The sequence below is a fragment of the Chiloscyllium punctatum genome, chromosome 23, assembly GCF_047496795.1.
Source record: "Chiloscyllium punctatum isolate Juve2018m chromosome 23, sChiPun1.3, whole genome shotgun sequence".
In the NCBI taxonomy this organism is placed as follows: Eukaryota; Metazoa; Chordata; class Chondrichthyes; order Orectolobiformes; family Hemiscylliidae; genus Chiloscyllium; species Chiloscyllium punctatum.
The window spans coordinates 87,546,168-87,559,792 of NC_092761.1; the positions used below are offsets into that span (position 1 = coordinate 87,546,168).

The window sequence follows — 13,625 nt, forward strand, 5'->3', positions numbered from 1 at the left end:
TGGACCAAAGGGTCTGCTTCCTTGCTGTACATCTTTTATGACTAAATAGGAGAGAGGGTTGAAGAGAGAATCAGAGTGAGCTCTTGAGACAAAGTACATATTTAACTGTCTAGTATACAAAAAGAAACAATGAATTATCAGCAAGTGCAGAAAGCCTGGGTCAAGCCTGGCTCAGAGAGAGAAATAAAATTGCCTGAGAGGTGAGGCCTGCAAAGACAGTACAAAACGGGGGGGGGGAGATCTCTTTGAAAATTAAACATTTATACCAAATATTAAAATATTCACAGGAACGAGCTACCAGATTTTATCAAAAGAACAAGACACAGGACGAGTTTCTAACCTCAGAGGACTGAGGAAAGTTAGGAGCTGGGAGGACCATGCAGTGAAATAAGAAGTGATAAAATAAATAATATAACTGAAGGAGAGCAGGCCCAGGGATCCCAGATGTGGAAGAGCTGGGGAAGGGGGACACTTTCCCCGCCGCTGAGGGAAGGATCTTTATTTCCGGATTAAGTGATGTTATAAACATTCACCGGGATGGCCTGTGGCCGAGGCTGAGGGCAGGTGGAAAGGGAGGCAAACGGTCCCCGCTCGAGCCGCCCTTACCTGGGGCTCCGCTGCCCGGTGATGGTGGCGGCTCCGTCTGTCCGTCACACGGAGGCCCGGGCTCCCAAACGTGCGCGCATCCGGGCCTGCGCACGCACCGGGCTCGCGGGAGAACGCGTCACAGCTGAACGACGTCACGCAGGCGCACTGTGGGCCCATCAGGTTTACAACAACAACTGGAAGGATGCTGGAGTTCTGGAGTCAGCACAGTAAAGTGCTGGGCTACAACATTGTGGCTTAAACCTAGAGTACAGTTTGTGATGATGCTGTTCCTCTGACAAGGTTATGTTGTCCAGAGGGATCATAAAGGCACAGGTCCCAATACGTCTGGGTTTATCTACTTGAAGAAGCTTTCAAGTATTTTTAAAAAAGCACTTGCACAATGAAAGTTCTCCCAGTTCAGGGTTTGGTTTTAGAAAGCTGTTTTGTTTGTAGCAGCTAGTCAAGTATGGGCTGGGAACCCATAGAAACAGCTCCATGCTGATCCTCTCTCTATCTGACATCTCTCCTGTTAAAACCTGTGTTTGATTTGACTTTTTTTTTGCCAAGGGGGTGTTTATGGGGATGTAGCAAGTATTTGGAACAGCATCAGTAAGTTATGTTATTCTAAATTCGGTTTTATTTTGCTTGTGTATAAATAAATTCTGTTTTGTTTAAAACTGAGTTTTTGGGCCATTCGCATTACTCCTGGAATATCCACACTGAATCTGCTTAAAACAACTGGCCTACCTTGAAATGTTTTGAGGAGGTTTGGCCTGGTCCATAACAAGTTCAAGAAGGTAGCTCACCTTCTCAAAGGCATCTAGGGATGGGAAATGTCCACAAACCACAAATGAATTTTTTTAAAAATTATCATTCTCAACTTTATATGTTCAGAGCAGGAGGATCAAGTTACAAGCGTTGCAAAGTTTCCAAAAACTCAAGAACAGGCAATGCTCAACAGGAATAAAAACAGTAATTACTGGATAATTGACATCATAGTGGATTCAAAATGTTAGCTCTATTTTTGTATCTTTTGAATGGGACTTTAAACTAATGTCTCCTTGGGTACAATAAAAGCAACTGAACTCAAAAAGCAAATACTTCTACTGGTGTTATTGCCAACATTGCTCCTTTAATCAGTACCAAGGAAACCACATTTTGAAGATTAATTATGAGTTATTTTGGAAGACAGTTGATCAGATACTGCATAAATAAGAGTCATTTGCTCATTTCTATACAGAAGAATATTTATTTAAAAAACACAATCATTTTTGTGATCTTCAGCCATCTAGTTGTTTAGCTTCTCTACATAAAAGGGGCAATCAGTATTCCTAAGAATGAATTTTTTTCAGTATTCATTCACAGAATGCAGCCAGCACTGGCAAAGCCAATATTTATTGCAGGTCCCTAATTGGTCATGACAGAATGGTAGTGGGATTTCTTACAAGCTGTTGAATTACATTGTTCGGCTGTTCCTAAGGCAGGAAGAGTAAATCACATATCTGTGGAGTCACATATACACTAGAAAAGTAAAAATGGCAATTTTGTTTCCCTATATGGTATTAGTGTACTAGATGGGTTTTTTATGTAATCTGTAGTTCTATACTCACCATAACCGTTCTTAGCTTTTTATTCCAGATGTTATTTGTTTGAATTTGATTTGCAAGCACCCCCACAAACACAGTGGGATTTGATTCATGGGCTGAGAGCATTAGTCCAGTGATCCAGTCAACTAGCCCAACAGTGTGCTATCATACAACTAAAGCCTGTTCCTCAGAACTTTGAGAGAAATCTTATTTGTTATAGACACTATAGTTGTGGGATAAATTTACTCAGTTATGAAATTACCATATAAATTTGATCATTGCACTGAATCTTTCACATTGTGTACTTTTAAAAAAATCTTTGTAAACATCTAGACAACAAATTTAGCCTATACACAATAGTCAAATGGTATTATGTCCTTGTTGACTGACAGAGGAGTGTAGTAGACATATATATTTTTATGTCAGAGTTTATTTGCAATTTGGGATTATTTGATAGACCCAGGCTGTGCTAACCCATTTAACAGAAGCATATATAGCTGCAGAATTAGTTCAATAAAGACATCTGCAAACTTGCATTCAGCTGTAAAATTAAATAAAATGTATCTGGAAAAGTCCGAAGTGTACCTTACATTATTCAATGCAACAGCTAAAAATAACTAAATCCTGTGTGCCAATATTGGCAAATTTCCTTACAGTATTTTAACATATAAAGGTGTTTAGTCCAAAGTATAATTTAAAACTTTAAACATTTTATTGAAATATTATACAATGTCATAGTAATACAGTTTCCCAAATACAGCTTCAGGAGTAATGGGGTACACCCACCAGAGAGCAGAGAGTCAGAGGGCATTATACCACTGCTGACTCCCTAGCAACCAGGAAAGCAGATTGTCAGAATACTGAACATTAAACACCTGTCTGCTCCCTCAGATGCCAGTTGATACATTTCGTTCTCATCGTGCTGTAAGTGCACAGTCACTCTTAAGAAACGCACTGCAAATTGTTCTTCCAAACTGATCCGGATAACTCTTTTCCAAATATAACCATGAGTTTGAAGTGTGATAATCTGTGATCCTTTGTTTTAGAAATTTTTTAAAAAGCAAGTTTATTTAAACTGCATCCTTCCATCTCGATAATTCCAGGGATTAATAAAATGCACTGAGCTCTCCAGTGTCTTTGTCTGTTATAGCAGGTAAGAATTTCTTGGAATGGTCGGCTTGACATGCCAAGCTTCAGCAGATTGAATTGCTGTCCTTCAGCTGAGAAACCTGGCAAGAGAAATGTAAACAAAAATAATTTAAGGAACAATTTGCTGAGAAAGGAATGCTCAATATAAAGTGGATTTTGTTATCTTGTAAAATAGGTATTATATAGCATTTACTCCAATGAAACAGGCCATTTGGCCCAACAGGTCTATGCCAGTCTGAAAAAGACTCCTTACACCTTTCTTCATCTAAATCTATCAACGTATCCGTCTACTTCCTTTCTCCTTTGTGTATTTGACAAGTTTTCCATGCGCAAATGTTATTCAAGAACTCTTTGCGGCAATGGGTTCCTTGTTCTCCCACTGTATGGGCAAAGGGGTTTCCCCTGAACTCCCCATTGGATTTAATAGCAAGGATGTTAAACTTACCACTGGGCTCTGGGCTTCTCTGCACCTACACTGACAAAAGTCTATTAGTTCTCAAATAAAAGGTAAGTACAGTAAATCCTGGGAATTTGAAATAGGAGCAGAAAATGCTGGAGAAACTCAGCAGGTCTGGCAACATCCGTAGAAAGAGAAACTGAGTTAATGTTTCGAGTTCACTGTGATTCTTTGGAACAAAACTCACCTCGCCAGTGTCATGAGGGAAGTTGTGCTTGACAAACTTGCTGGAGTTCTTTGAGAATGCAATCAGCAAGATAGATAATGGGGACCCGGTGGATGTGCTTTATCTAAACTTACCGAAGGCATTTGACAAGGTGCTACATGAAAAATTGATCCAGAAGATTAATCCCTGGGCATTAGGGGCAGAGTAATGGCTTGGAGAGATGATTAGGCGAAAGTGAGGACTGCAGATGCTGGAAATGCACAGCGGGTCAGACAGCATCCAAGAAGCAGGAAAATCAACATTTTGGGCAGGAGCCCCTCATCAGGAATCATTCCTAATGAAGGGCTCATGCCCGAAACATTGATTTTCCTGTTCCTCGGATGCTGCCTGACCTGCTGAAATGATTAGCTGACTGATCGAAAGCAGAGAGTCAGGATAAATGGGTCCCTCTCTGGATGGTGAACTGTAACTAGTTGGGTGCTGTAGGGTTCAGTGCTCAGATCTCTATAAATGATCTGCAAGCAGGGACAGAGTGTAACATTGCAAAATTCATAATGATATTAAAATAGGTGGAAAAGCAGGCAGTGATGAGGCAATAAAAAGGTTACAGATGGATAATGACAATCTCGGAGAATGGGCTAGAATCTGGCAGAAAGAATTTAATGTTATTAAGTGCAAGGTCCATTTTGGCCACAAAAACAAAAGGGCAAATTATTATTTAAATGAGAAGCAAATTTAAAGTGCATTAGTGCAGAGGGATCTGGGTGCCCTTGTGCATGAATCACAGAAGGTAAGTATACAGGTACAGCTTGGAATAAGCAAGGCAAATGCAATCCTGGCATTTATAAAAGTAAAGAAGTGCTGTTACAGTTAAATAAGGCTTTGGTGAGACCACATCTAGAGTGTTATGTCCATTTCTGGTCTCCTTACTTGAGGAAGAGTGTGGTGGCACTGAAGGCAGTTCAAATGAGGTTGACCAGGTTGATTCCAGGGATGAAAGGGTTATCACACGAGGAACATTTGAATAGTTTGGAGTTGTACTTACTGGAGTTCAGAAGAATGAGGGGGGATCTTATTGAAGTGTATAAAATACTTAAGGGGATTGATAAGGTGAATCACAGAATCCCTACTATGTAGAAACAGGCCATTTGGCCCAACATATCTATACCAACCCTCCCAAAAGTATTCCACCCAGACCCATTCCCTTATCCTATCACTCTATACTTCCACTGACTAATGGACCTAACCTACGCATCCCTGAACACCATGGGCCATTTAGCATGGACACTTCATCTAACCTGCACATCTTTGGGCTGTGAGAAGAAACCAAAGCACCCAAAGGAAACCCAGACAGTCACCTGAGGCTGGAATCGAAACTGGGTTCCTGGCATTGTGAGGCAGCAGTGCTCACCACTGAGGCATTCTGCCATCCCAAATGTGGAACAGATGATTCCACTTGTGGGACAGTGTTGAACAAGAGGTCATAGATATAAAGTGAAAAGACGTAGGTTCTAAACTGAGAAGAGGAGAACCTATTTCACTCAGAGGGTTGTGAATCTGTGGAACTTATTGCCACAAAGTGCAATGAGGCAGACTCAATCAACAGATTCAAAAAAGGAATAAATATGTTTCTGATGAAAAGTGGGATAAAGGGCTATGGGGAGCAGGGAGGGAAGTGGGATTGAGACTGGGATAAGATCAGTCATGATCATTTTAAATGGCAAAGGGGGGCTCAAAGGGCTAAACTGACGAATCCTGCTCCTAATTTCTCTGTTCCTGTGGAACTGAAAAGAGGTGGCATGGATATGGTGGGCTGAATGGCCTCCTTATGCACAATAACAATTTTGTGATTTTTAGGTCAGGTCTGTGCAACCTCCATATTAACCCTCCAAGTCCTTGTAGTGTTATTGCAAATCTGCATCGCACCCACCACCCCCACCCCACAGGCCCCTCTCTCTCATCTTTATTCCTTTACCTCAGCTTCTCAATGTAATAAAACATTTGATTCTTTAGCACCCCTGCTGAGATAAGGACCTCACTTCAGGAAAGCTCATAAACCTGCTCACTGGTCAGTGCTGAGGGAGTACTGCACCATCTGATGGTACTGATAGGAATACTGATGGTTAAACTAAGAATACTTCTAGGAGCAAATTACTGCAGATTCTGGAACCTGTACTGAAACCAAAAAATGCTGGAGATCACAGCTAGTTGGGAAGCATCCAAACAGAGAAAGCAAGCTAACGTTTCAAGTCTAGATGACTTGTTAGCTTGCTTTCTCTCAGAGGATGCTGTCTGATCCACTAAGACCTCTTTTACCGAGGTCAATAGAATAGTTTGCTTGGATCTAATCTGAAGAGGAATGTAGACTTCTTTCCTGGGATCCTGACCAATATTTATCCCCGAAATAAATTTTCAGATGGATGTGGTCTTGTTGAAGTTACCTTGTTAACAAGATGAGTATTGTTTTCTTGTTTGATGGTTTTATTTGTTTTTTTCCTGGTGCTAGTGCTGGAGACAATCCTTTTCTCCATACTGTCAGCTTTGCTGGTTTCATGGTCTTCTGATTCTCTCCTAATTGGGACATTGTTATCCTTGCAGTACCAATAATCCTTTTTATTCATGACCAGAAGGGTCACTTCATGCTGATTTTCTTTTATCTTCTCAAGAACATCTTCATAGCAGACTTTCTCTATGTTCATTCCATTTACCTCAATCACCATATCACCATCCCGGAGTCCCGCTTTGTATCCAACATCTTCAGGGATAACCTGTAAACACCCTCACAAAGGGAGAAATCAGCACAGTGACAAAAACTTGCATTCATAAACTACTGTCAGCAAAGTGAAATATTCTAAGGTTCCCTTCTAAGGTACCCTACTAAGCAACATAACAAGATATTAAGTAATTTTTTAAAAAACGAATAATACAAATAAGCAATTCATTAAAATTTATCAAGGATGGCAGGACAGGTGGTGTATCATGGCTGCAGCATGTAGGAGTTGCTGAATAACATTGTGATCCAGGGCAAGTGAGTGTTTGAAGCTGAATTTACCGGAGGCTCAGAGTTTATGAGCTGGAGGCCAGACTACAGACACAATGATGCATCAGAGAGGGGGTAGGTTACCCAAACTCTTTGTCCCAGGAGGTGGCCTTGCAATTTACAATAGAGTCTTCTGATTTGATCAGTGGTCAGGCACAGGAGGGTATGACTGTGAGAGAGGTGGGTAAGAGGTCTCTGAGGGCAGGAGTGCAGGTGTGTCAGCCTCTTCAATTGCACAATAGATTTGAGGTTCTCTTGGCCTGTTTGTTTAAGAGCAGGGGTTTGTCATCATGGGATAGGAAGCCACATTAGTGAGGGCAGTAACGTGATGTGCAGTAGAAGCAGCGAACAATATAGTGATTGATAGGTACATAAATTAGATAAATAAAAGATTACAGCGAAGAAAGATAGCAGACTCAAAAGGCTGAGTGGCCTACTATTATTCCTTGTTTGCAAATTGTGGTTCAAAGACTGGTGTGGGAGAAGTAGGTTCCAACTTGTGGACCACTGGCACCAGTACTGGGGCAAAATGGGGCTGTACCATGAGCATAGTCTACACCTGAATTGTGATGCAGCCAGCGTTTTTGCAAATCACATAAGGAGGAAAGTAGAGATGAGTGTTATGACACAGGGTAAAACTCCCCACCCCCCACCCCCCCCCCCCCAAAGCAACAGACCAATAGTTTTAATATTGTCAAAATACTAAATTCAAACTTGATTAGAGTTTAGTATCTTGGGGCATAGTTTAAACTGACTGGTCGAATTTGAATTTGTTTTTGTCTCATAGCAATCCAGGTACTGCTAGCTGCTGGACCAAATGTTACATTGTAAATTCTCCAGCACTCTGTGTGCTTGCTAAGTCCTTCAACTCTCTTAAAGGTACAGTACCCCTTACACCTTCATCACACCTCCCCACTCACGGTGGCGGCACGGTGGCACAGTGGTTAGCACTGCTGCCTCACAGCGCCTGAGACCCGGGTTCAATTCCCGCCTCAGGTGACTGACTGTGTGGAGTTTGCACGTTCTCCCCGTGTCTGCGTGGGTTTCCTCCGGGTGCTCCGGTTTCCTCCCACAGTCCAAAGATGTGCAGGCCAGGTGAATTGGCCAGGCTAAATTGCCCATAGTGTTAGGTAAGGGGTAAATGTAAATGTAGATGTAGGGGTATGGGTGGGTTACGCTTCGGCGGGGCGGTGTGGACTTGTTGGGCCGAAGGGCCTGTTTCCACACTGTAAGTAATCTAATCTAATCTAATCTAATCTTAAGAAAAAATGAACCATCATAATAAAAGATGGCTTCTTTTTTTTCTATTCTTTAAACACATTACTATAACATATGGATAACTTCAATCTAAGTTCACCTTAACTTTTTCATCTTTCTCTTTACTTTTCATTTCGTGCTGTGACTTATGATAGTGGGATCTGGTTACCACACAGTCTGGGAAAAGAACAGGATATTTCTGTTTAACCCTTCAGTTTCTTGGTCTTCCTGGGCTTCTCCACAACAAGGAATATCACTCCCACCTTGAATTCTGCCAAATCATTCCTAAGAACAAACTGAATTCCTGAAACTGACAATTGTCAATCACTCCCACTCTTACTTCCACAATCTTGAGTTGGCACTCCAATCTGATCTTACTTAGGGAACACTAAATTTCTGTCCATCTATCCCACAAATTATCACAATCTTGGGTAACAGATCAGAAAGAGTGCATATTCGCTCATTCTTTACTATCAGCGACTGGTTAGATCCTGTATATCTCAAAATTATCCATTCTTGTCCTTCTCCCCCATTCTTTCTGAGTGAATTCTTTGGAAAGATCAGGTAGTAACTCCATACCCAGTCCCTGCCTAGGCTGTGCACTCTCCTGTAGCTCCTTAGCTCTTCTTGGGGTCTCCTTTACTACCTTCACTAATGTCACTGGATTAGCTTCTTTCATCATATATTTTCCCACCATGCCTTTCTTTAACAACCAGCACTGTAACTTTACCTGTCCCACTTTACCACAGTGGAAACACCTGAGGCCTTTGACCTCCTTTCCACCCTCTTGGGCATCTTTTTTAACCTGTGGTAAACTCTTACCAATATTTGTTACTCTTGGTTTAGTAGTGGTAGGATCTCCCCTTCTCCCAACTTCTATCCCTCACAGGATGAAATTCTGGCCAGAACCTTGTCTTATGCACCAACATGCACTCATCTGCTAATTCTGCTGCCCTTCTCACTTCCTGAACCTTCTGTTCCTCCACGTGAATTCTTACCATCTCTGGGAGTGAGTTTTTGAACTCCCCCAGCAGAATAATCTCTCACAGAGCCTCAAAGATCCTATCTATTTTTAAAGCACACACTCATCTATCAAAATGACTATGTTTAATTCTTTCGCACTCAACATAAGTCTGACCTGGTTCCTTCTTCATGTTTCTGAACCACTGTCTCTATGCTTCTGGTAAAAATAGCCTGTTTAACCTCTTCATAATCTTTTGACCCCTCATCTGATACTGCAGCCAATACCTCACTAGCTCTGTCCACCAGTTTAGTCTGAACTAGCATTACCCATAAATCCTTGGACCACTCCATCTGCCTACTCAATTTTTCAAATGAAATATAGAAGGCTTCAACATCTTTCTCATCAAAATGTAGCAGAGTTTTGACATATTTGTATATATTACCTTGTATTTTAATCTCTATCCTGTTAACCTGACTTGTCAAGTTCAAATTCTCTCTGTTTGCTCAGCTAAGAATCTTCTCTCTCTTTCTCCCCCCCATCTCTTTTTTCTTTTTCTCTTTCTTCTCTCCCTCTTTTGCTCAGCTAAGAACCATCTCTCTCTGTTTATCTTCTAACTCTGTTTTCTCAATTGTAATTTAAGTTTTTCTACCTCTACTGCTCTTATCTGTTTCTCTGACACACCTGAGTGTTTGAGTAACTGCCTTACAATTTCATATTTACGTTTGTCCTTGTTTAAACTCAAATCTAGCTTATTTGCTAATTCTAAAAGTATAGCCTTTTTCTTTCCTTCTAAACTTTCTTGGCAAGTTTGAGAATCATCTTCAAATCTCAGAACCTCTTTTGTAACCTTAAGAGCCATTTTTCTCACTTTTAATTTAATCAACCACAAGTCACCAAAATTAAACAAATTGTCTCACCTACATTTTATTTAAAGATCTAGGACACTAACTGCAAGTGTTTAAATCTGCTGGAATATTTTTGTACCCTCAAATCTGTCTAAACCAGTTCAAACCTTGGATGAATGCCCCCAAACTGCTACAAATTGTGGTAAACCCCTTCCTGTTAGTTTAAACCAGCAACATAGAAGTATTTAACCCGTGCTATAATCTGTTAAAATTCGAGAGGCCAAGAACTCTCTCAAAGGTCACTATTTAAAGTTTTTTTCACTTTAAATTTTTTTTAAAGTCTAACAGAGAATGATTTACTAACAATTATTTACAACTCCTTTCTCTAACCTATCTTTTACTTTCCCTTCTATAATACTGGTCTGATAAAACCCCCAATTAAGATCTCCCAAAAATTTAAATTTCAAAACCATCCAGCTGTCAAATCTTCTCTTTGTATCTTCCTCAGTCTTCTTTTCTTCTTCTTAGGGTTTCTATTTCATAGATCATTGATAGAGAAAGGTACCTTTAAAGAGAGCTATTCTCGGGGCAGTCTGTATATATTGGTCACTTGGCAGTTCTCTTCCAACTTTTCATTTTGTTTTCGGCTTTATACTCCAAAGCATCAGATCGTTTCATTTATTTTAATATCGTCAAAATACCAAATGCAAACTTTATAGGAGGTTAGTATCTTGGGGCATAATTTAAACTGATTGGCTGAATTTGAATTTGTTTTTGTCTCATAGCAACCCAGGTATTGCTAGCTGCTGGATCAAACGTTACATTGTAAATTCTCCAGCACTCTATGTGCTTGCTAAGTCCTTCAACTCTCTTAAAGTTACAGTACACCTCGACACCTTCATAACAGGGGTTTTAACGAAATAGTGGAGGAAAGAAATCAAATGAGGAATTACAAAAGGTAAGTCAAAGTAGGACAGATAATTAGTAATATGAGAAATAAGGGTTAGGAGATGGCAAAAAATGAGAGTGAAAAAAAATTGAGGAATGTACCAACAATCAAGATTACAATTTAAAACAAGGATAAGAATTTTAAAATTGGAGTGTCTCTGGTCCAGGAGTCAATGTAAGTCAGTGAGCATAGGGATGACAGCTGAACAGAACTTGTTCAGAGTCTTGTACATATATCTCCATTCAACATTGTTGTATCAAAATCCTTACACTTCCTAACTAATGAGGACTCGGAGATGCCGGTGTTGTTGACTATCACCTGACGAAGGAGCGTCGCTTCGAAAGCTAGTGTGCTCCCAATTAAACCTGTTGGACTATAACCTGGTGTTGTGTGATTTTTAACTAACTAATGAGGGAGCACCTTGATCACAGGGGCCTCAGTGGCTCAGAAAGGACATGGCCACCTCCTTGAGGGACAATTGGGGTAGACAATAAACACCAGCCTAGCCAGCAGTGCCCACATCTCTTACAAAACAGTCCCAAAAGTTGTCTTAATCATTTCCGTTGACAAATGCTTTTGTAAGTGTGAGTATCAGCAACTCTTCTTAGCAGCAACATTAAAACAGCAGTCTTCTTTCAATTGTAAGAGGGGGAACTAACCTCTTGGATATAAATTCCAGGCTCATCTGTGATGCAGTAAATTTGAAATCCATATCCAGAGGAGCCCTTCACCAAATGGCAAAGCCTTGCTTTGGAACCACTTGCTTGTTGAGCTGTGGAGTGGCACAGAGATGGAGGAGCTTTTTCAAGTGGCAGACGGCTCTCAGTTGTCTGTTTTGATTCCATTTGTTCTTCAACATCATCTTTCATACAAATTAAAGGGGACAAACCCAACTACATTGGACAAATTAAAGGGTTTGTTAGCTCACGTTATGTTCACTAGTCTCCTAGTACTCATTAACATAAAGATAATGTGTACCATAAGAACAGTACCTTGATATGGTACTTAGGACCAAACAAGTCACACACTATGAAAGCAAAATACTGTAGATGTTGGAAATCTGAAATAAAATCAGAAATTGTCAGAGAAACTCAGCAGGTTTGGCAGCATCTGTACAGAGTGAAACAGAGTTAACATTTTGAATCGGGTATGAGTCTTCTTTGGAACTGGTGCAATGACAGATGCCATGATCATGCCATGCCATGAGATTCTCCAGCACTTTCTCACTAACATTCATTTCACTGAGTATTGAGTTTCTCAAATGTTTTTAATTTTTTATTTATCAACTTAGTTATTGTCAAAGTGATTAAGTACATCTTGGATGGGTGGAGGTGGATGTGAGGGGTGGAAGAAGTTGGGGGGGGGAGGAGCGATGGAGGGATAAAGAGGTAAGGGAGAAAGAGAGGTAGTGGAGACAGGAAAGAGCAGAGGTGGCTGGGGAGGGAAGTTGGTATTTAATTCAAATGCACCAGCTATTTTGGTGTGGGTTCAACTGGTCTTTTCTGCCAGAATCTTGCACATTATTTTTCTGTATGTGATCCAAAAATATTTGACATTATCCAGCTTTATTTACTTAATATTTTTTCAGCAAGAGGTGAATAGGTTCTTGTCAGAAAGGGGAATCAAAGGTCATCAGAGACAATGGGAATGTGGAATTCAAAATGCAAATAGATCAGTCATGATTTTATTGATTGACGAAAACAGGGTCAAGGGGCCAAATGGTCCACTTTTGCTCCTATTTTTTATCTCTATGTTGGAATGGAGATTTTTTTTTGCCTGTGTGAAAAGTTAGGCTGAAGATCAGCCACTTCTCATCGAATGGTAAAATAGGATAAAGGGGCTGAATGGCCCTCTCCTGTTCCTGTGATTACTCATCTAGTCCCTGCTCTTTCTTGCTTCTATATCTCAATACGAAGCATTTTTGACAATAGAGTTGAGTTCAGTGCTGTCCAGGCAACCATTCACATCCTCCAAATACATGAAGCTCCTCCTGATCTAATACATACTGAATGCTTGTCCTAAATTGCTCTCATTAAAGGGGGAAACATTTTAGTTACATTTAAAATGCAGCACTGCACTCCTCTGTAGTAATTTCTTTCTTTGAAAGTTTGACGGTAGGAGTAGTTTCGGCTTAAAATGAACTTCCTTGGGTAAATACCAGGTTAGATACAAAGTAAAGATACTGCTCCACTACTACCATGAAACACTCCCAGAGCAGGTACAGAGAAGAGAGTAAAGCTCCTACAGATGACAGACCAGAGGTAGGCCATTCAGCCCATCGAACCTGCTCTGCCCTTCAGTGAGATCATGGCTGATCTAATAGTCCTCAACTCTACCTTCCTGCCTTTTCCCCATTGATTCTCTTACTGATTAAAAATCTGTCTATCTCAGCCTCAAACATACTTAATGACCCAGTCTCAACAACCCTCTGTGGTAAACAATTCCAATGATTCCCTTCCCTCTGAGAGAAGAAATTCCCCCCCTTACTGTGAGATTATGCCCTCTGGTCCTAGATTCTCCCACAAGGGAAAACACATCTTCTCAGCATCTATCCTGTTAAGCCCCTTAAGAACCTTAAAACCTGAAAGAACTGTGGATGCTATAAATCAGAAACAAAAACACAA

The 13,625-nt window shown here is 40.6% G+C and overlaps 2 protein-coding genes across 3 annotated transcripts in view; both read right to left on the reverse strand.

Moving 5' to 3' along the window:
• The window catches only part of ube4a (ubiquitination factor E4A (UFD2 homolog, yeast)), a 57,351-nt gene extending 56,654 nt beyond the window's left edge, over positions 1-697 (reverse strand). Inside the window, exon 1 of the mRNA XM_072593407.1 lies at positions 607-697. The gene's annotated coding sequence lies outside the window, so the exon portion shown is untranslated. The remainder of the gene's footprint in view (positions 1-606) is intronic.
• Positions 698-2,862: 2,165 nt separating this feature from the next.
• LOC140494226 (Na(+)/H(+) exchange regulatory cofactor NHE-RF3-like) overlaps positions 2,863-13,625 on the reverse strand; it is a 46,958-nt gene continuing 36,195 nt past the window's right edge. For both annotated transcript variants that reach the window (XM_072593410.1, XM_072593408.1), the window contains 3 exons: positions 11,661-11,894; positions 6,388-6,714; positions 2,863-3,403 (listed from right to left, as the gene is read on the reverse strand). In XM_072593410.1, coding sequence (XP_072449511.1) covers positions 3,368-3,403; positions 6,388-6,714; positions 11,661-11,894 — 597 coding nt within the window. In that variant the 3' untranslated portion in view covers positions 2,863-3,367. The remainder of the gene's footprint in view (positions 3,404-6,387; positions 6,715-11,660; positions 11,895-13,625) is intronic.